General features: G+C 35.4%; 1 protein-coding gene across 1 annotated transcript in view; it reads right to left on the reverse strand.

The window, feature by feature from the left end:
• Positions 1 to 334: 334 nt before the first annotated feature.
• Positions 335 to 27,345, reverse strand: part of LOC128242345 (ADAM 17-like protease) — a 52,279-nt gene continuing 25,268 nt past the window's right edge. Inside the window, exons 11-22 of the mRNA XM_052959462.1 lie at positions 22,808 to 22,918; positions 19,417 to 19,544; positions 11,961 to 12,027; positions 10,610 to 10,745; positions 8,325 to 8,429; positions 7,155 to 7,220; positions 5,678 to 5,751; positions 5,058 to 5,170; positions 4,561 to 4,639; positions 3,740 to 3,828; positions 3,145 to 3,198; positions 335 to 1,652 (exon numbers count right to left, since the gene is read on the reverse strand). Of these exons, the coding sequence (XP_052815422.1) occupies positions 1,521 to 1,652; positions 3,145 to 3,198; positions 3,740 to 3,828; positions 4,561 to 4,639; positions 5,058 to 5,170; positions 5,678 to 5,751; positions 7,155 to 7,220; positions 8,325 to 8,429; positions 10,610 to 10,745; positions 11,961 to 12,027; positions 19,417 to 19,544; positions 22,808 to 22,918 (1,154 nt within the window). The 3' untranslated portion in view covers positions 335 to 1,520. The remainder of the gene's footprint in view (positions 1,653 to 3,144; positions 3,199 to 3,739; positions 3,829 to 4,560; positions 4,640 to 5,057; positions 5,171 to 5,677; positions 5,752 to 7,154; positions 7,221 to 8,324; positions 8,430 to 10,609; positions 10,746 to 11,960; positions 12,028 to 19,416; positions 19,545 to 22,807; positions 22,919 to 27,345) is intronic.

Here is a 27,345-nt window from a genome sequence, read left to right on the forward strand (position 1 = left end):
TATATGTTAAATGATGGATGAAGGATTGGACATTGGCGGTACATGTTAGCACAACCCTTATGCTTAGGGCCATTTCTTTTTATACAAAGGTTACAAAGATGTTAAATGAGGAGTAACACAAAAATTGGATATAAATAAAAAAAATTGCATTGATATTTTTTTTTCATTCTGAGAATAATCAGAATTTTTCTTCACTTTTCGGAAGTGATTCTAGAGCAAACCTTCTTTTCTGGCAGGTGGCCGCTTTCTAGATGTTTTTAAACATATTTTTTTCAAATAATAATGGCTGAACAAGCACATATCAATACAAGCATGTAAATAGAATTACAACAGTTATTTTAGCACCCCGGTACCAGGGCGTCTGCTTTTCAAAATCTGCATCACCAGAGCGCTTGAAAATCATATTGCCCTAAGATCAAACTCCCGGGGTGCTTGTATTTTCGTGCGTGAAAAATTTCCAATAGCGAGAAAAAAGTCCACTATGATAGTTATTATAATGCTTTAATATCACAGGAATAAATGTCAATGTATGTGCGTACTTTCTTGTGCACTATTTTATAATGTGTTTGGCGTATGAATACATGTTTACAAATAAAAACTCCCCTTATGTTAAATGATGTGTTTGGCGTATGAAAACATGTTCTTGAAAGGGAAAAAAATTCCAATTAGAAACATAGCAGTCAGGTAAAGAAATAATAGGTGTAAAATATGACAGACAAAATATAATAGTGAATGTGACAATAAATTCTATAAAATATTATAAAAGTGTTTGATTTTTTTTTTGAGTATTCAAATATGCAGATATGAGCTATTTAGCTTCCTGTAAAGGATGTTTCTACCCTGATTATAAAAAAAAATATTATAAAACTCTCATTGCAAGCAAATACAAAATATGTGTAGGTTTAATCTATATAGATAAACAGCATATTGATAAATAGTGTTCAAAGTCATGATTTGTCTTTTGGCCCAGCCTCTATTTAATTCAGCCGATTCACCTGATTAAAGTCAATAACAGCTGACTGCTGATTAATTTAAATAAACATACGACGAATTTGAAAAAGCGGCATACCATTAAACAAAATAAAATTTTGAACACTAAATTTTATCAATAAATTCAGGATTAAATTTACAGAAAAAATGTGACATAAATAATTCATTACTTTTTAATGTGCAAACATTTTATAATAAAATGCACAAATATATTTAATACTTTTAACACAGTGCATGTCTCTTTTGTGAAGTACATCATTATATCATCAATTAATTCAAAATGAAAAAGAAAGAAACAGCAGTTTTTATGGTGATGAGACTATTGTCTTTTCTATTGAAACAACAGTTTTAAATATGTATGTTGTGTATGTGCTTCATATACAATCATAAACAAGGCTGTTTTCCAAAGTTGGTATTATTACGCAATGTTATTATCTGCCTTATTTTCTTTTATAATTAATCAGAAATACATTAAAGTTGAATTATATTTAGATTCCCTTTAAAATAAAATGACCTTGACCAAACTCATGTTATGCTACACTAAATGTTGGTTGTATCTGGTTTCTACTGTTCGGTCGTCTGTACGAGTCGTCCATAAGGTCGCTGGCGTTCAGTGTCCGGTTGATGGGCCGCTTGTCTTCGTCTTTGGCTAGGGTCCGATCCTGAAAATATATTTTAATAATTAAACAAGAAACACCGCAATTCGACGAAACCAGGTTGGCAATGATTGACAGAAGAACTTCAGCCTGTTTCTGTTTATCTATTTTTGGTAACAGTGACCTTGACCTTCACCCTAGGGACCCCAAATCCAATCCCATGAAAGGTACCTATAAACTCTTTCTATTGATCAAGTTTGGTCAAGATATGTCATCCCTAACTAAAGTTATTCAGTTTCAACCGTTTTTCTATTTTTAGTAACAGTGACCTTGACCTTGACCCTAGGGACCCTTAACGCAACCCCATGAAAGGTATCCATAAACTTGGTCAAGATATGTCATCCCTAACTAAAGTTATTCAGTTTCAACCGTTTTTCTATTTTTACTAACAGTGACCTTGATCTTGATCCTAGGGACCCCAAACGCAATCCCATAAAAGGTCTCCATAAACTCTTCCTATAGACAAAGTTTGGTCAAGATATGTCAACCCTTACTAAAGTTTTTCAGTTTCAACCGTTTTTCTATTTTAAGTAACAGTGACCTTGACCCTCGGGACCCAAAACGCAATCCCATGAAAGGTCTCCATAAACTCTTTCTATAGACCAAGTTTGGTCAAGATATGTCAACCCTTACTAAAGTTATTCAGTTTCATAGGTGAGTTTGACGCCGCCCAGACGAAGCGCCCAATTTAAAGCAGAGTTTTGGCATTACCAGACGAAGCGCCCTATTTCATAGGAGAGTTTTGGCATTACCAGACAAAGAGCCCTATTTCATAGGAGTGTTTTGACATTACCAGACCAAAAACCCTGTTTTTTAAGAGAGTGTCAGTATTATCAGACCAAGAACCCTGTTTAATATCAAAGAGTTGGCATTATCAGACCATACAAAGAGTAAAATACTCAAATATAGCATTACTTGTTTATTTCCACTCCATAATCTTTTAGATAGGGCGTAAATGCAAATAAGTTAATAACTTAATCTTAACGAAAGGCATCAATTCTTTAAAGCGGAATATCTCTGATGTTTAAATGAATGAGTGCAGTCTCAAAGATAAGCTGTATATCATCCATCGCTGATTACAATAAATAAGGCCCTCATAGTCAAATTATCCAGATACCTTGTAATCAATCATTGGACACACTGTCAATAACTTGCAAACAATTGTTTATCTACAAATAAATGTAATCAGGGCCTCACATGGTACGTCCTCAATTATAATCATGGAACTTGTGCATTTCGCAATAAAACCCTGTTGGCTCGAATTCGCTCGGGTTAAATTCCTCGTTGGCTCGAACTGGATGTAAAGGACCGATTTCTTTATACTGTATGTAAGCATTCTCACTTGGCTTGAATTTTTCGAGGTTCAAGGAATTTGTGGGTCCCAGACAGTTTGAGCCAGCAAGGTTCTACTGTATACCCTATTTTCAATAGACATATATTATGGCTCAGTGATATTTCCCATAAAATTGTCCGTCACTCAGATGTCAGAAATACATACCGTTCTCACGTGCACCTTGTTTTCTGTTTCCCATTTCTTCATGCGACGTCGGTCCTGAAATGGATAATTTATTAATGTCACAGGCTTAGAAGAGTATACAGCAAGTCAAGGCAAAACTGGACCTGCCTAAAAATATTTTATGGACTGCTGAAGCCAAATACAGTGATATACGGACCAATCTACTTTTTATATACACATTAATGTAAGGTATAAAATTTTATATAAACAGCCAAGTCCTTTGTATAAATAAAAAATCATATTATATAACACAGGTTAATGCATACTAATAATCCTTAACCAGCTTTGTGTTTGAAATAATATTTTGTCTCATTCAATTTTGTCTTATTTTTGAGCCAGCCTCTGTTTAAATCTATCAATTCACCTTATTAAATTTAATAATGCCTTACTTCTGATTTACAAAAATTGTACAACAGATTAGAAAATTACTCCATCCCATTGGACAAAATATAATTTCAATTTTAGTAATGACAAAAATAGAGTGGGTTATTTTTAACACCTATAAATAAAACTATACTTATTGTTGAAGAAATTGTTGTGTGTTTTACAAAGATGGTGATATTTGAAGGATACCTACCACACACCAAATGATGATACAAATAGGAACGTAGAGAATGAGGGAGAACCCTGTCACACACGCCACCATGTTCGTCTTGAAGGATTCAACTGAAATCAAAATAAAAAATATTATCATATGCTTCCACTGAAGAACACTTCCACAATTTTTGGAGTTGAAATGAAATAATATAAATGGGCATGATTTCCGACTTGTTATATTAAAGGTAAAAGCATATATCATGCCTCCAATATGAATGATGCAACGCCATTGGTCCAGAACTGGTCACCCGGGGACCTCATATTTTTCCATATTGGGTCACCAAATTTATATCCCATCAAAATGACGTTTTTTTACCAATTCTGATGAATATTCTTATGAATAAATAAAACATTGAAACATGTAAACAGGTTGTTGACATGATATATACGTTACGGGATAAATAGGTGACCCGATATGGGATATACCGGGCGGAGGAAACCATATTCTGATTCAAGCTTCGCTCTCACCCGATACAGGGCGTAGGAAACCATTTTCAATAACCATATGGTTTCCTTTGACCCGTATTTCCCAAATCTGGTCACCTACTAATCCCTTAACTCATAATACTGATTTTTTATATAACGTTCCCTTTGCTCACACTGAACATTTTAAACATTCACTTTTTGTTGAAACACTTGTAAATTTGAACCACCTTCAAGTCAGAGTTGTGCAAGCATATAACTTTGAGGGCTTTAAACAGGCTCTCCCACAACGCTACTAGAACCCATCCCTCCGTAGATAGAGGCCCTTCTACATATTTGAACAGATACAGATACAGACCTGGAACTAAAATCACTTACCAAGAAAGTCAATGCTGATTTCATCAATAAAGTCCCACAGTCGCTCTACAAGGTCTGTGGTGACCTTGATACACACACCCTGTAAATCATTTACAATAAACTTGTATATATATGAAAATCTTATGGATGCGAAATTTAGGGCTCAATTACAGAAAGATTTCATTTTGACTTTTTATCTATTGATATGTTTAACTTTCATAACAATTAAATTGTGTGATAAAACTATATTCTGGAAACAATGACATTAAAAATCTTTTATGAGAACTAGAAATATCCATAGTATTCAACTTTTGTCTGGTTAGGTATAGGTTAGCACACCAAGGCAACCCTGGTTCGATTTTCAGCCAGAGCACATGAGAGCTTTTACCCGTTTTTTTCATTATTAATCAAATTGAATAAAGGGTATACTGGGTATAAGTTATAATTCCAACTTGCCCTAAAACGAGCTAAAAATGTACGGACGGACTTAAATGAAATAAGTAAATCCTATGTCATACAGTAGCACAATATCCCTGGACACAGGATCTGCCATCGGCAAGAGCATCATTGCTGTACAAGGTACATGGAGTGGTGGTGTTGTCACGGCAACATCGCTTGCATGAGTTCTCAACTGTAAATAACAAATATGATTGAAAGAAGCGCTTAAAAATAAGATCGGGAATTCTCAACTGTGACAAACAATAATAATTGTAAGAAGTGCTCAAAAATAAGAGCAGGAAATCTCAACTGTAAATAACAATAATGATTGTTTGATTCCCAGCCTTCGCATATGAATTTTGTTGGTGGTTACCAAGCTGGAAAAGTGGGTTTTCCCCAGGTTCTCACCTAGGCAACCCGGGATCTCTACGCAGCCTTGGCCCATGTGAGTTTGGTTGGTGGTCAACAAACCGGACAAGTGTTCCTTTTCCCAGTTCTCCGGTTTCCCTCGCAACGCAAGACCACACTCTTGCACAACATCGTGCAACTTTTCATAAGTAATTATAACTTTCTTCACAAGTGTTGTGAAATAAATAAAGTTTAAACTAGGGCATAACACTATAACAATATTCAAATATCATGCACAAACATAACACAAGTAAAGTCGCTAGCAAAGAAGAGAAAATGTGTTTTATATTACCAGAATCGCATACACAGGAGATCTTTCCCCGATATTCACAATACCCTGAGCAACTTCCCGACTGGCATGACCCGCTGTAAACATGCATTGAAAAAACATGAATCAGAAGCATGCATTAAATAATGTGGCAACAAAGTAGCAAATTAAGGCCCACATGCCAACACCGATCAGGTTTTCACAGGTGAGACAATAAGGTTGATTCTGTTTTTTCAAGCTCCTTCTTGTTGTTTGAACATCGGAAGGGGCAAAAGCAAGTTTGATTAGGTATTGATGTTAGCCACGGTTTTCAACCTTTTCTTTCAGCCCGAGTCAAAAAAAAATTCAGCCACAGCCAAAATTGTTAACATCATGCCTACAACGATGACATCAAAGATATTTATCAAAAACCCCCAGCTAAAATGTTTTTTTGAAGATCTTATTTGAATTAAGATAAGCTATTTCATGACATGCAATATTTTTCAATTTAACATCACCAATAACATGCATTGTAATTTCAAAATATAACAGATGCAATGCTTAGTTGTGAAAATAAGAATAAAAGAACATTACAACATGTATACACTGACTCTAAACTTTAGTTCAATCTACAATGGTTAAAGATGCACTCTTACTCCCAAATAAGATTAGCCATAATTCATAGTATTGTTTTAATATTCCAAAAAGGATGCAGAAATGTCAAAAAACAATGGTTCTTATGAAGGATACCGAGTTTAATTTGAAATAAATGAGCATAAAACACGGTATTTCTACCTTATGAGACTATAGTAGACCACAGTAAATCTTTCAGCATTCACCAATCATTTAATATTTTTGCACTTTCTGCTATTAAATGCATGGTTACTATCTTGTTATAAGTAATTAATATTTTCCATAAATGCATTATTTAGAATTTAGTTAAAGGTTTATCAGTCAAAATTGATGTTTGTTATACATGTGTTTTTTTTAATAAGAGTGTCACTTTAATTGAATACGGCCCATTCATTTGCAAGGGGTTGGTTGTCAGGGGCAGTCAAAGTATTCCATTGGATTATAAAAACCAAGTGCTATTTTTTACAAATGAAATATGATTGCTTATTGGTCTACTAAATGGTTAAGAGACAAACAGCATCCTGTTAATTACAACAAGAAACATGGTAAGTGAAGAACTGATGATATTGTACCGGTTTGAAACCATTTTAAGAAAATATATGTTGCATTATAATATATTATATTAATGTGACTTTGCCTGCAAAATATCAGTCAGGTGTGGTATTCTTGTTAATGACAAACATAACAAAATTTAACCAAGTGATGAGATAAAAAAAACAACAACAAACTTACTACAATGCAAGAAACTGAATAAGAAAATATTTTTAAAAATATTTAAAAGTAGCTGTGAAAAACTGCTCATATACCTAAAAAAAGAAAATGGCATTATTTCCTTTGCATGAGTGATTTTTGGTGAAGACGTCACAAATAAAATAATAACTAGACCTACCCATCAGTACATAGTGTACCATCTGCCTTGTTGGTTACCGTCTTGGGGCATTCCACACTAATTCCAGTTCATACAGTCAAGGAAAAGTTGGAAATTTTGTGACAAATAATTTATGATGAGGCTTAAAATTATTTTGATTTTCATACAAGACCTTTAAAGCTGCACTCTCACAGATTGAACGTTTTGACAACTTTTTGTATTTTTTGTTTTGGAACATATTTCCGTCCGAAAATCAATGTTTTATGGCTTAAACTGTTAGTAACGGTTTAAGAAAAATCCATAGAAACAATTTTTTTCACCTAAATATAAAAATCTGTGATCTAATTTTTTTATGAGCACCAAAAGTTATATTTCACAAGTTCATCGTGACATAGTAAACAAGATGGAAAGATTAGAGGATATTTCTTGATTTTAGTGTAATATCGCAATATTTTTCAATAAACGACTACCAAAAGTTATGTTTTACTTCAATGTGGTGCAGCCTCAAATGAAATATGAGAATATTTGTTGATTTAAGTTTCAAATTATTGACATTACCGGTAATGATTATGCATGTTTAATTTTCTGCAACTTTTAAAGGGGCTATACACCGTATAATGAAATAGCGAAAAAAAAAACATTGTCGAAAACTTGGTATCGATGCGTACAATTCATTGAAACTAACTAACAGAAGTACCACATATTTTACAATTAATTAATTTTTCGCAGTTTTTCGTATTTTACCATTAAAAAAGATTACTAGGTATGTATACCTAGTAGTATTCATTCTTATGCGTGATTGGCTAGTTGATGTTATCACGTCATATTACCAAGTTAGGTATATAGCTTAAATATTCCAATGGTTAAGGGTAAGCGTTTGTAGCACAGTGGATACAACACTGGACTGCAATTTTGGCTACACTGGTTCGAACCCGGTCTCTGACTCGATTTTTTTTTACATTTTTTTTTAACAATTATGATATCAACGAGTAAAACATTTTATTGAATAATTATCCAGATTTATTACAGAAAAAAATTGTTTTGGTGCCAATATGGTGTATAGTCCCTTTAACTGCTGCATCCATAACAAAAAGAAGAATAACTATGTTTAATCATTATACTGAAGATTTGTCCACAAAAAAAATGTTCAATATGTGTAGAATGTTTTGTGACATCAGATAGAAAGGATATTCGCAAGACACTTCCTCCGTACAGGACCCTTCCACATCACCTTTACAGACTACAGTGCTTGGGGCCGTAAAACAGCTGTCTGTACAGCAGTCACTATTTGCAGGGCTGGAAGAAAACATTAATATGGAAATGAAATTGAAATGTGTAACAAGGTGAAAAGTTATAGTGTAATGTAACCGTTTCTTGTCAGTATTTTGTAAATTGGCTAACGATCAGAGTTATGCCCTTAATAAGGTATTTTAACTGATAAGTGGAAACAACTTATCTATTAGGCAATGGTTGGTTTTGTTTATACTCATTTGTTTTAGCTCGTTTATGACGAAAGATGGAAGCTTGTAAAATCACTTTTTCTGGGCAGAAACCAGTACTGTGCCCTTTTTGATAGGCCGTGGGCAAGTACCCTTGGTGGGGATTGAACTCACAACCTCTAATGTTTAAGCCAGTTGACCACTCTCAACTCTAGTTTAAGGTTAATAGTTGATTTGGCTATAAAGAATTTATGTGTTAAACTAGAACTCCGCGAGTCGGATGTGTCGCCTGACGAATTATTTACTGTCGACATTATAGCTGTTAGATTGGCATTTTATTCGTTTATATACAATGATGTTGCCATTTAACTTTCAAGTGTAGGTGGCATTTGAACCCTCAGTCAGATATACCTACGGAATAAGTTTCAGGTTGAAACCTCCTATAGTTTACGAGATATGCCACGGACAAAACCTAAGCAAGAAAATTAACAAAGGGCAAAAACTCTAAAAATATGGCAGCAAGAGTAACGGTTCTTGTTCACTGCACTTGCCCTCAATGAGATCTATCTAGCTATGAAGTTTCAAGTTGATACCTCTTATATTCTTCAAGATATGCCCCGGACAAAACTTTAAGCATGAAAATTAACAAAGGACAATAACTTTAAAACTAAGAAAGCAAGAGTTACTGTTATTGTGCACTGCACTTGCCCTCCATGAGATTTATCTACATATGAAGTTTCAAGTTGATAACTCTTATATTCTACAAGATATGCCCCGGACAAAACTTTAAGCATGAAAATTAACAAAGGGCAATAACTTTAAAACTAAGAAAGCAAGAGTTACTGTTATTGTGCACTGCACTTGCCCTCATAGAGATATATTTAGCTATGAAGTTTCAAGTTGATACCTCTTATATTCCTCAAGATATGCCCCGGACAAAACTTTAAGCATGAAAATTAAGAAAGGACAATAACTTTAAAACTAAGAAAGCAAGAGTTACTGTTATTGTGCACTGCACTTGCCCTCAATGAGATCTATCTAGCTATGAAGTTTCAAGTTGATACCTCTTATATTCTTCAAGATATGCCCCGGACAAAACTTTAAGCATGAAAATTAACAAAGGGCAATAACTTTAAAACTAAGAAAGCAAGAGTTACTGTTATTGTGCACTGCACTTGCCCTCCATGAGATTTATCTACATATGAAGTTTCAAGTTGATAACTCTTATATTCTACAAGATATGCCCCGGACAAAACTTTAAGCATGAAAAATAACAAAGGGCAATAATTCTTAAAAAAAATAGGGAAGCAAGAGTAACAGTTCTTGTGCACTGCACTTGCCCTCAATTAGATCTATCTACATATGAAGTTTCAAGTTGATACCACTAATAGTTTAGGAGATATACCCCGGACAAGCGAAAATGGGATGCGGACGCCGCCGCCGACGCCGCCGACAAAAGTAACCCCTATATGTCGTCTTTTCAGGCGACACAAAAAGTATATATTTACATTTGTACAGTTATTTAGTTCCATAATTATATTAATTTTTTATTACCGGGTACACCTAAATAAGGATTTCTTTCAGATTGGTTCACTACAAGTCAAGCTGATATAGCTTTCAGTATCATCCTTGATGTGTTTCATGAGTAGAATCCAGGGTCCGATTTTTTCTCGAAACTACTTAAGTCTGTTATAACAAAATTAAGCTGAGCTCACTATTTTTGTTCTGCTGTAATTTGTGAGAATTAAGTTTTTTGACTGTTCATCAAAGTTATCTATCTGATCAAAATCAGATAAAAGTATGAAATTTTGCTTAACAAAATAAACTACTCAAGTCATTCAAGTTTAAGAAGTTTTGAGAAATCAGGACAGGTAATGCTGTTCATTAAAAGTTCTTTTGCCCTCTGCTCGGTAGGTATCAAGGCGGACAAACATACCACTAAACCAATCCCAGGCTAATAGTTGACACATCAATTCCCATGTTCATCCCGCTGAATGTGAGAGACCTAGGAGGTTTTGCAAAAATAACCATCCATACCTGCAAAAAGCTCCTGGTCTCAGCGTACAGTCACTGGCACAGCACGTGTCCTGGTTGACCATTCCCAGAAACCCTCCGTCACATTCTTCTCCCGCATCCATACGCCCATTTCCACAAAGTTGTTCACCTCGTGCAACTACAGGGGAAACAAGGCAGACATCAAAGTTATTTGTCTGATCAAACAGGTATATATTCTATTTTTATCTATATAAGATAATGCCGAGTCATAAAAACGGCAGCAAGCTAACTTTCTCCTTTACACCTTCACATTATCACAAAGATCTTTCATTCTATGTTAACCTTAAACAACTTAGTATTGACCTTAAACATCTTAGTGTTGACTTTGAACAACTTAGTATTGACCTTGAACAACTTAATGTTGACCTTGAACAACTTAGTATTGACTGTAAACAACTTAGTGTTGACTTTGAACAACTAAGTGTTGACCTTGAACAACTTAATGTTGACCTTAAACAACTTAGTATTGACCTTAAACAACTTAATGTTGACCTTGAACAACTTAGTATTGACCATGAACAACTTAGTATTGACCTTGAACAACTTAATGTTGACCTTGAACAACTTAGTATTGACCTTAAACAACTTAATGTTGACCTTGAACAACTTAGTATTGACCATGAACAACTTAGTATTGACCTTGAACAACTTAATGTTGACCTTGAACAACTTAGTATTGACTGTAAACAACTTAGTGTTGACTTTGAACAACTAAGTGTTGACCTTGAACAACTTAGTATTGACCTTGGACAACTTAGTGATGACCTTGAACAACATAAATTATTGACGTAACATTGATGATTGTCCGGTTTATGCAGTGGGGTTAGCACACTGGCTCCTTGCCAAGGCGACCTGGGTTCGATTCCCGGCCTGGGTGCATGGAAGCTTTCCCTCACGACAATCTCATTAAAAAATATCCCCAATACACGCTTCACGGCGTAAGACTATGTATGTACATGACATAATGAGCTGAAGTGAACGTCATTAAATGATTCTAATGAGATTGCCCTGACGCAAACTCTTATGTAATTTTATAGCCAGGTACTCCCATTTCCTACTGAAGGTGCATCGGTGTAATCCCAAAATAGAATACATGGAGTGTAAATCATTCAATTGGACCACAGATAATAACTAATTCGTCAATTATAAGGGTCAAAGGAGCCCCGGCTGGAAAAACCAAGAGATTAATATCTGTTAGAGAAATGAAGTTGCCAAATATCTGCTCAACCTTGCATGGTTGACCATTTCAAATTAGAAAAAAAATATTAGCTAAATTTAAGTTTTAAAGAGTAATATAAAACAATTTATATCTCAGAAATAAAGAATTACTCACCCACGAAGCAGGAGGATTTGGTTGATAAAACTTCATTCATGCGATTAATACTGCAGGATGAGAATTTCTGAAAAGTGATATTTCAAATTTTACTGTAGATAATACACTATGATAGATAATATGCTGGGATAGATAATTCACTATGATAGATAATGTGCTGGGATAGATAATACACACTGATAGATAATATGCTGGGATAGATAATTCACTATGATAATGTGCTGGGATAGATAATTCACTATGATAGATAATGTGCTGGGATAGATAATACACACTGATAGATAATATGCTGGGATAGATAATACACTTCGATAGATAATAAGCTGGGATAGATAATACACTTTGATAGATAATATGATGGGATAGATAATACACTATGATAGATAATATGATGGGATAGATAATACACTATGATAGATAATGTGCTGGGATAGATAATACACTATGATAGATAATTTGCTGGGATAGATAATACACTTTGATAGATAATATGCTGGGATAGATAATACACTTTAATAGATAATATGGTGGGATAGATAATTCACTATGATAGATAATATGATGTGATAGATAATTCACTATGATAGATAATATGATGGGATAAATAATACGCTATGATATATAATGTGCTGGGAAAGATAATACACTATGATAGATAATGTGCTGGGATAGACAATACACTATGATAGATAATGTACTGGGATAGATAATACACTATGATAGATAATGTGCTGGGATAGATAATACACTATGATAGATAATGTGCTGGTAAAGATAGTACACTATGATAATGTGCTGGGATAGATAATACGCTAAGATAGATAATGTGCTGGTAAAGATAGTACACTATGATAGATAATGTGTTGGGATAGATAATACACTATGAAAAATAATTTGCTGGGATAGATAATACGCTATGATAGATAATGTGTTGGGATAGATAATACACTATAATAATAATAATAATAATAATAATAATAATATCTTTATTTTAAGAAGGTGACATATTAAGATCATGTACAAAACTACAGAATCTTATTTTCGATATGGCCCTCTGAAACAGAATGAAAATATGGCAAATAATCATAAGACAAACATGAAGACGATGCTAACAACGATGACGATGATGATGATGATTATAAGTATGCTGTTGATGCTGACGATAATGATGCATATGATGACATGATGATGATGTTGAGTCAATATTAGACAGATACTCTCAGTTAAATATAATTATGAATAAAACATCACAATTTGTATAATCACAAGTTTCCTATGAGGTACTGTTTGACCTTTATTTTATACGTATTAAAGTTTTTTGATTCTCGTATTTCCAAAGGTATATTATTCCAAACAATTCTGCTGTAATATGTAAACGATGCTTTCATATAATTAGTACGAGGTCTAGTTTGTAAAACAATATCTTTGTGTGCCATTGATCTTAGCATATATACATTATTGTCTGAAACTGTTACTAATTCTGACATATATGATGGAGCCATGCTATTCAACGTCTTGTAAACTAATACTGCTGCGTGGTATTTACATCTATCCGAGAAGTTTAGCCATTTTAGTTCTTTAAATAGATTTGTTGATGAATCTCGTTTAGATTTACCAAGTATGATTTTTGCAATTCGTTTTTGTAAGTTATTTATTTTATTCACATATGAATTGGTTCCCTTGCCCCAGACCAAGCAGCCGTAATCAAAATTTGGCAGAATATATGCATTGTAAAACATTCGTTTTGTATCAGGTGTGAGGAAATATATTATATTTTTTAGAAGTGCAATTTTCTTATTCAGATTTTTACAAACATAATCGATTTGCACATGCCAGTTTAGTGTATTATCTATATACAACCCTAATAACTTTTGCACAACAACATTAACTATTTGAACATCATTAATACAAAGTTCAAGATTCCCAGTGTTTTTTAATTTATTTGCAGACCCTATTAACATGCATTTAGTCTTGTAAGGATGCATTGACATATTATTTAGTTGACACCACTTATTAACATAATTTAAATGATGTTGTAATTTATTTTGAATATCCGTCAACTGATATCCAGATTCATAAAGTGTTGAGTCATCTGCATATAGAACTATATTTAATGTTGGATGCATAACTGCAATATCATTTATGTATAAAATAAAAAGCAAGGGTCCCAGTATGGAACCCTGGGGTACCCCAGATGTAACAGTGAGTTTTTGCGATTTAATTTTGCCAATCTTTACAATTTGGTTTCTATTTTCAAGATATGATTTAAACAAATTCAATGCTATTTCAGAAAAATGATACAGTTTCAATTTATAAAGAAGAATTTCATGATCAACTAAATCGAAAGCTTTTCTCAAATCCAAAAATATCGCACCAACTAGTTTACCACTGTCAACATCTTTAAGCCAAGTATCTATAAGTCTTATTATAGCAGTGTTACATGAATGGTGTTTTCTAAATCCAGATTGTGTTTTGTGTATGACATCTGTTTTCTCAAAGTACAACTGTACCTGTGTCGCTATATGCCTTTCAAAGATTTTTGATATATTTGGGAGTATTGAAATGGGGCGGTAATTATTGGGGTCCTCTTTGTTGCCCGACTTGAAAATTGGTATTACTCGTGCTTCTTTCAGTTTATCAGGGAAAACTCCATGCGCTATACTACTGTTGATAATTGATGCTATACAAGGTGTAATAGTATCACCACATTGCTTCAAAATTTTGGGGCCTACTCCATCTATGCCTGTGGCCTTTCCAACATTTAATTTATCAATAATAGTATGGACTTCATAAGGGGTAATATGTTTAATCTCAAACCTATTTGTACCTAGTTTTGTATCTAGAATATGTTTTAAGTTTCTAAAATTTGTATTCAAAAACTTTGTTTTATTTATAATGTTTGAAATGTTTACAAAATGACTGTTTAATTCGTTTACAATATTTGACAGATCTTCAACCGGAAATTCATTAAATGTCATTTTATGAGGTAATGCTGTCACAGTTGATTGATTCAAATGTGAAATATCTTTTAGATTTTTCCATAAATATGTCGGATTTTTATTGTCTTTTATTGCATTGTTGAAAAAATTCTTTTTACTTTTCTTTATCATAGAAGTTACTTTATTTCTAAGTATTTTATACTGGTCTATGTTGCCAGTTTTTCGGCATTTATCCCTGTGATTTATTATAGATATAATTTCCTCAGTAAACCAATCAGGCTGATTCTCGCGTTTCACACGTTTATCTTTGACTGGGGCATGTTTAGATAAAATGCCATTTAGAATTTCATAAAATCTTTTCAGTGCATCATTGGAATTTGACAATGAGTCTATTTCATCCAGTCCTGAAAACATCAATTCTGCCTGAAAAGCTTCTTTTTCAAATTTCTTAAAAGATCTATATTGTATAACTGTATGGCTATTAGGGGCCAATTTTGGTAATTTGTCTGTAATAGAATGTGTGAAACAAACGGGAAAGTGGTCACTTAGTGATAAGTGAGACACACACCATTCAGTTACATGATTACTCATATTCGTATATAAATGATCTATTATAGTAGAGTTATTTTTTGAAATTCTTGTTGGTGATTTAATTAATTGTTCCAAGCCATACTTCGTGGTAAGATCTGCCCATTTAGTGTTGTTATATTTGCCACTTTCCGGCGAATAATTGATATTAAAATCTCCAATTAAATGAAACCCAATATTAGAACTATCAGCTATTTCTAACTGCTTATCATATAAGTCAATCCATTTTTGTTGGGAGTTCGGAGGTCGATAAATGAAATTGATTAAGAACGATTTGCAATATAGACCATTAATTTCAAGCCAAATCGATTCAATGTCATTTACCTCGAGATCTAGACGTCTACGGTACTGTATATTATTGTTCACGTAAACAAGAATACCCCCTCCCTTTTTATGTTCTCGGTCTTTCCTTTCCAACGTGTAATTCTTAACTTGCAGCATATTGTCATTGATATCTGCGTGTAAAAAAGTTTCACATAAATCTAATATATTTGGCGAATACGATTGACAAAGGTGGTATTTAATTTCCTCAAGTTTCGGAAGCAAATGACATACGTTTAAGTGTGCACACCGAACACCCTTCTTATCAAACATGAACACAGTGTCACCTTGAGAAGAGGCTGCTGAAGTATATGTGTTTCCATTTGTTTCCATATTTGTATTAATACACTGCGAATTATGACTACCGCCCAACACACTCGTGCAATTTAGTTGACAGCATTTTTGGCTTATTATGGTGCTTTCGTTGTTATCGGTATCGGTAATAATTTTATCAGATTTAATATCGGTTCCTAGCGAGTTGACGTGACCGTATAACGCAACATTATTTTCGATACAATTTGTGCTAGATCTATTCTCATTTTGCCAGACGTCGTATGTTAACTCAGAATGTATACTTTCGATGTTTTTACACGTTTCAATTTGGTCAACACACATAACTTGCCTAAAAAAACTGCATGAACATATTACCTCATTACATTCCTGGCATATATTAGCTAAATGATGATATCTATTGCAAGAACGAGTTAAATCAATAGAGTGTCTGTCATGCTTATCCTATTGGGAATATCTTCCATTTTTTACCATTCTGAAATGAAAGTTATTCCTAGATTGTCTGGGAAACGTGCCCCACGTCTGCGTTGGAGGTGTGTTAAAGTGTCTCTGTGTTCTGTGTGTCTTCTGGTTACCGTCTCTATCACGAATAATATGAACTCGACTGTTTACAGTCGCAACTAGTGTTCTCGATCCCTGCTCAGTGAGATGAATTCCGTCGCGGGTAAAGTATAGTATCACTGTATCTCCGTTTCCGTAGACGAACGCCTGGTAGCAGTCGATGAGATCGGCTCCTGTTTCCCGGCTTACTTGTCGCACCCTGCTGTTAAACTCCGAAACGTCGGCGTCTCTGCGTGGAAAGACGGTACAGAGGTGGACTTTACAACGCTGCTCCTGTAGTTTCTGTGTGACGTTCAAAATTTCGCGGTAAGACGCGTCGGGCTGTTTTCCGTCACTGACGTCATTTCCGCCAACGTGTATGATGACGTCGTTATAGTGACGTGTGTCAATTTCATTCAGCCTCTGAGCCACGTCCCTAATTTTCGCGCCGCTGATCTTGACGAGTTCTACGTTTGTAGATAAACCAGGGGGCTGTATCCCTTTCACAATTGAGCTACCTATTAATAGAGTCTTTGTCCTTTCCGGTATTTTAGTAATTGAACTCTGAGCTGGTCGCTCTGTTGGAACTGTGTTAGGTGAAGTTGGTTTTCCGGCAGTAGAGAGATTTTTGACCGGCATAGTTTTAATCAAGTCTGTTATTTGTTGCAGTCTTTTAGTTAGGCTGTCGAAGTTTTTGACTACATTTTGTCTAATGTCATTTGCTGTGGTATTTACATCATCAATTTGTAACACGTTGTGCTTGTTTTCACAAATAATCTGCTTTTTCACACTTTGGATCTCATCCCGGATCTGGCCAAAATTTATATCCGTCATTTGTATATGGCTTTCAAGGCTATGGTGCAGATTTTTGACGGACTCGGCAATTGATTGGAGTAGGCCGATGTACTTGTCATAATTGGCGTCACAGTGATCGGGGCCATTTTCATTAGAGCTGCCTTCATCATTTTGTGAATCTAAACTGGAGTGATCGGACAGTAATATAACATTACTGGCTGCAGTTGCCGATGGGAGTGAATCACGCACTTGTATAGACAGGTCTTCTGTAGGGGTTTCGGGGACACTGATCGCTTTATACTGATGAAGGAGGGATTTCAATTGTGAGTTAACATCTTCTATAGACGAGTTGCTAACTTCTAAGCAGCTTCCTTGAATCAGGTTTGGGAAGTCGGCATCTATGAACTGAGCCACCTGCTTACCGTTCACAAGGCAACTTGACTTCGTGTGGTACATATTTAAGGTATAGATATGAGACTTACCACTGCTAACTTTAAACTTCGTTTCCACAATGTTTCCTTTTTTATCTGTCACTGGAATCTTTTGAAACTGGAACGTGTCGTTTTCAGATGCGTAAAAATGTTCCGCCGACACTTTTAAAAGTTCGTACGCACCAGTATTCAGCATGATCTTTATTCCACCGCCCGTATTTATTATTTCCACATCATTCACTTCGGTCGCCTCCATTTTCTTCCTGATCGCCTTCTTCTTATTTAAATCATAACTCCTTGTTTCCGTTTTTGAAACATGACGGTTAGAGTCTACGTTGTGCGAAAGTTTATTTTTCGCTGTAACTTCCGCAATTTCCATCGTAGATTTATAAAAAGCACACGCATGCAATTGTTATAAAATTTCCTTCAAATGGTATGCTTTTTCTATAAAATCGAACTTCTTTGACTTAATAATTAATTAATTTCATAAAATTTGTTCAGACGTCGAGAAAAACTTGTTTACACGGAAGTGACGTCATAATATAATATGAAAAAATCTATTCTATGATAGATAATATGCTGGGATAGATAATATGCTACGATATATAATGTGCTTGGATAGATAATACGCTATGATAAAGTGCTGGGATAGATAATACATTATGATAGATAATATGCTGGGATAGATAAAACGCTATGATAGTTATATGCTATGATAAATAAAACAATCTTTTTTAATGTTTGTAATGGTTTTAAACTAAAATAGTTTTAAAATAAACCAGAAGAAAAAAATCTTATTTCCATGATTAAAATGATAACTTAAAAAAAAGAGAGTCTTGTTTGAACCATTTCCATGGTTCAAATGATAACCAATAGAAAACAGTCTTTTTTCCTTGGTTTAACTGATAACTAATAGGAAATTGTGTTATTTCCATGGTTTAAGTATGAACAATAGAAAAAAGTATCTTTTCCATGGTTTAAATAAAACCCATAGAAAATTGTTTAAATGATAACCTGTAGAAAACAAGTGTTATTTCCATTGTTAAAATGATAACCTGTAGAAAACATTCTTATTTCCATGGTTTAAATGATAACCTGTAGAAAACATTCTTATTTCCATTGTTTAAATGATAACCAATAGAAAACAGTGTTATTTCCATTATTTAAATGAAAACCGATAGAAAACATAGTCTTATTTTCATTGTTTAAATGATAACCTGTAGAAAACTTTCTTATTTCCAATATTTTTATCATTACCATTAGAAATAAGATATTTTTATCATTACCATTAGAAAACATTCTTATTTCCATGGTTTAACTGATAACCAATAGGAAACAGTCTTATTTCCATTGTTTAACTGATAACCAATAGAAAACAGTCTTATTTCCATTGTTTAAATGATAACCAATAGAAAACAGTCTTATTTCCATTTTTTAAATGAAAACCTGTAGAAAACAGTCTTATTTCCATTGTTTAAATTATAATCTGTAAAAATCATCTTTATTTCCATTGTTTAAATTATAACTCATCAAGTACAAAGGAAGACTTACATGATTGTTTGGGTCTTCACCAGTCACAGAGGAGGTCCACATGAGGTATTTGCCGTCACCGAAGATGCTGCTTGGGGCACAGTCATCAGTGTCAGGGTCGTGATCACTGCCCAGGTTGTGACCAAACTCTGAATAATGAATTGAGTCATTTAGCTAAATGTTTGGAAATAAAAAAGTTATACTATACAAGATGTGAAAAAAGGGCCATAGGATGGTATTCAATAAAGTTTTTATACTTATTGTAAGACATGCCTCAGTAATTCCATTCAATCTATTGGCCGATTTATTTTATAATTAATAATCAATTTCTAATCAATTGGATTTTACTCTCAAAATTAAGTAAGATCTCAGGTGGATATTGAACAATTGATATTGATTAATATCATATTGCAGTATAGGGTATTTATGAACTTTGTCAAATCTCATTTTTCATTTATGGCAATGCATTATATTGATGATATACATGTTCAAGTTTGTATAAAATATAATTTTGGCTAGTTGAAATTATTTATTGTGACTTTAATGAGCCTTTGTCATCTGACAAGACACTGTGTGATTAATGGCATCTTTGAGAGAGGGAGCAATACTTTGAAGGTACATTGAAAGTCAAGTAGGGTGCCTCAGCAGATATGGCGTATGCAATTAAAAGTATTTATTATATGCTTTCTAGTGGTTAATAGAGATTTATCAGTGAAATTAAATTGATATTTCACTACTTCAAACAGTGAAAATATCAATTTGATATTTTTCACTGTTTTGAAATTTAAGCTTGCTCTCAGTTTCAAACATCATCCAACATAGGGCTGGGACACAATTTCAACGACATCATTTCCAGGAAATGAATACAAATACAACATTCAACTAGAACTCCGCGAGTCGGATGTGTCGCCTGACGAATTATTTACTGTCGACATTATAGCTGTTAGATTGGCATTTTATTCATTTATAGACAATGATGATGCCATTTAACTTTCAAGTGTAGGTTACTGAAGGTAACAACGTTAAGCCAGGAGCAAGCAATTGGTTATATAAGCAAAAATGAGCACAATAAATACTGAAGTCAATGACATTGAGAAATAATTTGAAGATAATGGATTAATACGTTTTCAGGTGTGAAATGAGCATCTCTGTCTTGCTTCTGTCTAAACTGCTATCCAGACCGGTTTATGAAAGTTGAAGTAAGACTCCAATTCACCAACAGACAAAATTTAAGCTTGAAAATTAACAAAGGGCAATTACTCTAAACATATAGATGCAAGAGTTACGGTTTTTGTGCACTGCACTTTCCCTCAATCAGATATACCTACGGAATAAGTTTCAGGTTGAAACCTCCTATAGTTTACGAGATATGCCACGGACAAAACCTAAGCATGAAAATTAACAAAGGGCAATAACTCTAAAAATATAGCAGCAAGTGTTACGGTTCTTGTTCACTGCACTTGCCCTCAATGAGATCTATCTAGCTATGAAGTTTCAAGTTGATACCTCTTATATTCTTCAAGATATGCCCCGGACAAAACTTTAAGCATGAAAATTAACAAAGGGCAATAACTTTAAAACTAAGAAAGCAAGAGTTACTGTTATTGTGCCCTGCACTTGTCCTCCATGAGATCTATCTACATATGAAGTTTCAAGTTGATGCCTCTTATATTCTACAAGATATGCCACGGACAAAACTTTAAGCATGAACAATAACAAAGAGCAAGTACTCTAAAAATATGGAAGCAAGAGTAACAGTTCTTGTGCACTGCACTTGCCCTCAATTCGATCTATCTACATATGAAATTTCAAATTGATACCACTAATAGTTTAGGAGATATACCCCGGACAAGCGAAAATGGGACGCGGACGCCGCCGCCGACGCCGCCGCCGACAAAAGTAACCCCTATATGTCGTCTTTTCAGGCGACACAAAAACCTTCACCATTACACAAAAACATCGTACATAGTCGGAATTGCTTACATAAACAACCTGTATCATATTATACTGGATAACCATACTCGGTGAAAGGCCTCGTTAAAGACAGCACCATCATTTTGTCAGTTCTAGTTTTATCTGGTTGCTAGTTTTTATTCACGTTTGCATTTCCAACAGAAGAATTCAACGGAAATTGAGCAAAAATAATAATAATCAATTTTCAAGTATTTTTGGGGGAATTTTGTAGTTTTCAAGGAGCGGGCATCAAAGTCAAGGACTTTTTTTGAAATTCAAGTACTTTTTAGGTAATTTTGTAGTTTACAAGGATTGTTTATCGAATTCAAGTACTTTCAAGGCCATTGCGAACCTTGGCACTCGTGGATTGCTTTAACACAGCAATCTGGATGCCATAAACATGGAAAACCAGGACTGCATTTTTGCATTTATTTCAAAGCTTTTCACTAAAAATGTTTTTGTTTTTTTCACAAATAAGTACAGGGTACAAGCAACTTACTCTAAGCATTTATAATGTTACAAATAGGATTTTTTCAAACATAAGCAAGTGTCGTACTTTTATTTAATTTATTGAAAAACATATTTACATATAACAACACTACCATGTAAAACAAATGTGCACTTCTGTGCTAGATGATTTCCAAAGTATGCTTCAGAGATTGTCTTGAGTGAAAAATCATATAAGAATGTATTAATGTATTTTTACTCTACAATTTTTTTTTCAGGCCTGGTTATGTAGAAATTACACAATTTACACTTTTTTGGGAGTTTATTGCTACTTTGTAATATTTTAGTCTTGATAATATTTGCATGCAATTTCATTATTAAAGCTTTATTAAGCTTTTGTTTAAAACAATATATTTCATTTAAGGAATAAATTGCGGGCTTGATGTCATTATCGGGGTATGAACGCAATTAGGCTGGTCAAAGTGTGTGAAGTCCGAAGGACTCCACGAGTACTTTGACGAGCCAAATTGCGTACATATCCCCGATAATGACATCAAGTCCGCAATTCATTCCTTATATTTACACCAATACTTCATTATTTCATTCAAGAATTGTTAAACAAAAACTTAATTTCATTTAAAAAAAACTTTCAGTAACCCATTCCTACCCATTCAGTAAATAGAACGACCCGGAAGCATTTTTTTAATGACGTCACAATATCGCGGGAAAAGATCAACCACTTGAAATCACTTTTAAATGTAAAATTCAAACAGTTATGGCAACTACATATTTAAAACTTAAAAAATTAACACTTTCTAAAATGCTGATTTATATTTTACGGGACCTTCTGACACAATACAAACAATAACAAGATAAATATTTTTCATGTATATTGTTATGCAATGAATTGCGATCCGAACATATCCGAAGATGTTGCGTTCATCAATTGAGGAATGCAATTGCCGAAATGACGTTCATTAAAGGAATGGAAGTTGAGGTGTAAATATATTACCGTGAGCTGTTAAAAGAGCCCGTTGTGTAAAGGTGAAAGTATTGCCTGCTCCGTTCTTGGATGAGGTCCAGCCGGTGTTGAAGTACCTTAACACTCCACTTTCGGACCGGGCTGTGAATGTAGAGACTTTAATGTTAGATAAGTTAACAAGGCCAGCCAGTGTTGAAGTACCTTAACACTCCAATGTAGGCCCGGGCTGTGAATGTAGAGACTTGAATGTTAGATAAGCTAACATGACCAGCCAGTGTTGAAGTACCTTAACACTCCACTGTAGGCCCGGGCTGTGAATGTAGAGACTTGAATGATAGATAAGTTAACATGACCAGTAAGTGTTGAAGTACCTTAACACTCCACTGTAGGCCCGGGCTGTGAATGTAGAGACTTTAATGTTAGATAAGTTAACAAGACCAGCCAGTGTTGAAGTACCTTAACACTCCACTGTAGGACGGGGCTGTGAATGTAGAGACTTTAATGTTAGATAAGTTAACAAGACCAGCCAGTGTTGAAGTACCTTAACACTCCACTGTAGGACGGGGCTGTAAGGTAGAGACTTTAATGTTAGATAAGTTAACAAGACCAGCCAGTGTTGAAGTACCTTAACACTCCATTGTAGGACGGGGCTGTGAATGTAGAGACTTTAATGTTAGATAAGTTAACAAGACCAGCCAGTGTTGAAGTACCTTAACACTCCACTGTAGGACGGGGCTGTGAATGTAGAGACTTTAATGTTAGATAAGTTAACAAGACCAGCCAGTGTTGAAGTACCTTAACACTCCACTGTAGGCCCGGGCTGTGAATGTAGAGACTTTAATGTTAGATAAGTTAACATGACCAGCCAGTGTTGAAGTACTTTAACACTCCAATGTGGGACCGGGCTGTGAATGTAGAGACTTTAATGTTAGATAAGTTAACAAGACCAGCCAGTGTTGAAGTACCTTAACACTCCCCTGTAGGACGGGGCTGTGAATGTAGAGACTTTAATGTTACATAAGTTAACAAGACCAGCCAGTGTTGAAGTACCTTAACACTCCACTGTAGGACGGGGCTGTAAGGTAGAGACTTTAATGTTAGATAAGTTAACAAGACCAGCCAGTGTTGAAGTACCTTAACACCCCAATGTAGGCCCGGGCTGTGAATGTAGAGACTTGAATGTTAGATAAGCTAACATGACCAGCCAGTGTTGAAGTACCTTAACACTCCACTGTAGGCCCGGGCTGTGAATGTAGAGACTTGAATGTTAGATAAGTTAACAAGACCAGCCAGTGTTGAAGTACCTTAACACTCCACTGTAGGACGGGTCTGTGAATGTAGAGACTTGAATGTTAGATAAGTTAACAAGACCAGCCAGTGTTGAAGTACCTTAACACTCCAATGTAGGCACGGGCTGTGAATGTAGAGACTTTAATGTTAGATAAGTTAACATGACCAGCCAATGTTGAAGTACCTTAACACTCCAATGTAGGACGGGGCTGTGAATGTAGAGACTTTAATGTTAGATAAGTTAACAAGACCAGCTAGTGTTGAAGTACCTTATCACTCCATGTAGGCCTGGGCTGTGAATGTAGAGACTTTAATGTTAGATAAGTTAACAAGACCAACCAGTGTTGAAGTACCTTAACACTCCACTGTATGCCACGGCTGTGAATGTAGTGACTTTAATGTCAGATAAGTTAACATGACCAGCCAGTGTTGAAGTACCTTAACACTCCACTGTAGGCCTGGGCTGTGAATGTAGAGACTTGAATGTTAGATAAGTTAATATGACCAGCCAGTGTTGAAGTACCTTAACACTACCCTGTAGGACCGGGCTGTCAATGTTAAGACTTTAATGTTAGATAGGTTAACAAGACCAACCAGTGTTGAAGTACCTTAACACTCCCCTGTAGGACGGGGCTGTGAATGTAGAGACTTTAATGTTAGATAAGTTAACAAGACCAGCCAGTGTTGAAGTACCTTAACAATCCCCTGTAGGACGGGGCTGTGAATGTAGAGACTTTAATGTTACATAAGTTAATAAGACCAGCCAGTGTTGAAGTACCTTAACACTCCACTGTAGGCCCGGGCTGTGAATGTAGAGACTTCAATGTTAGATAAGTTAACAAGACCAGCCAGTGTTGAAGTACCTTAACACTCCAATGTAGGCCTGGGCTGTGAATGTAGAGACTTTAATGTTAGATAAGTTAACAAGACCAGCCAGTGTTGAAGTACCTTAACACTCCACTGTAGGCCCGGGCTGTGAATGTAGAGACTTTAATGTTAGATAAGTTAACATGACCAGCCAGTGTTGAAGTACCTTAACACTCCACTGTAGGCCCGGGCTGTGAATGTAGAGACTTGAATGTGAGATAAGTTAACAAGACCAGCCAGTGTTGAAGTACCTTAACACTCCACTGTAGGCCTGGGCTGTGAATGTAGAGACTTGAATGATAGATAAGTTAATATGACCAGCCAGTGTTGAAGTACCTTAACACTCCACTGTAGGCCCGGGCTGTGAATGTAGAGACTTTAATGTTAGATAAGTTAACATGACCAGCCAGTGTTGAAGTACCTTAACACTCCACTGTAGGCACGGGCTGTGATTGTAGAGACATGAATGATATATAAGATAACATGACCAGCCAGAGTTGAAGTTCCTTAACACTGCACTGTAGGCCCGGGCTGTGAATGTAGAGACTTGAATGATAGATAATTTATCATGACCAGATAGTGTTGAAGTACCTTAACACTCCACTGTATGCCCGGGCTGTGAATGTAGAGACTTTAATGTTAGATAAGTAAACATGACCAGCCAGTGATGAAGTATCTTAACACTCCAATGTAGCACCGGGCTGTGAATGTAGAGACTTTAATGTTAGATAAGTTAACAAGACCAGCCAGTGTTGAAGTACCTTAACACTCCCCTGTAGGACGGGGCTGTGAATGTAGAGACTTGAATGTTAGATAAGTTAACAAGACCAGCCAGTGTTGAAGTACCTTAACACTCCACTGTAGGACGGGGCTGTGAATGTAGAGACTTGAATGTTAGATAAGTTAACAAGACCAGCCAGTGTTGAAGTACCTTAACACTCCAATGTAGGACGGGGCTGAGAATGTAGAGACTTTAATGTTAGATAAGTTAACAAGACAAGCCAGTGTTGAAGCACCTTAACACTCCACTGTATGCCAGGGCTGTGAATGTAGAGACTTTAATGTTACATAAGTTAACATGACCAGCCAGTGTTGAAGTACCTTAACACTCCACTGTAGGCCTGGGCTGTGAATGTAGAGACTTGAATGTTAGATAAGTTAACATGACCAGTCAGTGTTGAAATACCTTAACACTACCCTGTAGGACCGGGCTGTGAATGTAGAGACTTTAATGTTAGATAAGTTAACAAGACCAGCCAGTGTTGAAGTACCTTAACACTCCCCTGTAGGACCGGGCTGTGAATGTAGTGACTTTAATGTTAGGTAAGTTAACAAGACCAGCCAGTGTTGAAGTACCTTAACACTCCACTGTAGGACGGGGCTGTAATGTAGAGATTTGAATGTTAGATAAGTTAACAAGACCAGCCAGTGTTGAAGTACCTTAACACTCCATTGTAGGCCTGGATGTGAATGTAGAGACTTTAACGTTAGATAAGTTAACAAGACCAGCAAGTGTTGAAGTACCTTAACAATCCACTGTATGCCAGGGCTGTGAATGTAGAGACTTTAATGTTAGATAAGTTAACATGACCAGCCAGTGTTGAAGAACCTTAACACTCCCCTGTATGCCAGGGCTGTGAATGTAGAGACTTGAATGTTAGATAAGTTAACATGACCAGCCAGTGTTGAAGTACCTTAACACTCCACTGTAGGCCTGGGCTGTGAATGTAGATACTTTAATGTTAGATAAGTTAACATGACCAGCCAGTGTTGAAGTACCTTAACACTGCACTGTAGGCCCGGGCTGTGAATGTAGAGACTTTAATGTTAGATAAGTTAACATGACCAGCCAGTGTTGAAGTACCTTAACACTCCACTGTATGCCCGGGCTGTGAATGTAGAGACTTTAATGTTAGGTAAGTCAACATGACCAGCCAGTGTTGAAGTACCTTAACACTCCACTGTAGGACCGGGCTGTGAATAAAGAGACTTTAACGTTAGATAAGTTAACAAGACCAGCCAGTGTTCAAGTACCTTAACACTCCACTGTAGGACCGAGCTGTGAATGTAGAGACTTTAATGTTAGATAAGTTAACAAGAATAGCCAGTGTTGAAGTACCTTAACACTCCACTGTAGGCCCGGGCTGTGAATGTAGAGACTTGAATGTTAGATAAGTTAACAAGACCAGCCAGTGTTGAAGTACCTTAACACTCCAATGTAGGACGGGGCTGTGAATGTAGAGACTTGAATGTTAGATAAATTAACAAGACCAGCCAGTGTTGAAGTACCTTAACACTCCACTGTAGGACAGGGCTGTGAATGTAGAGACTTTAATGTTAGATAAGTTAACAAGACCAGCCAGTGTTGAAGTACCTTAACACTCCACTGTAGGCCCGGGCTGTGAATGTAG

This window comes from Mya arenaria, chromosome 8 (genome assembly GCF_026914265.1).
Source record: "Mya arenaria isolate MELC-2E11 chromosome 8, ASM2691426v1".
Classification (NCBI taxonomy): domain Eukaryota; kingdom Metazoa; phylum Mollusca; class Bivalvia; order Myida; family Myidae; genus Mya; species Mya arenaria.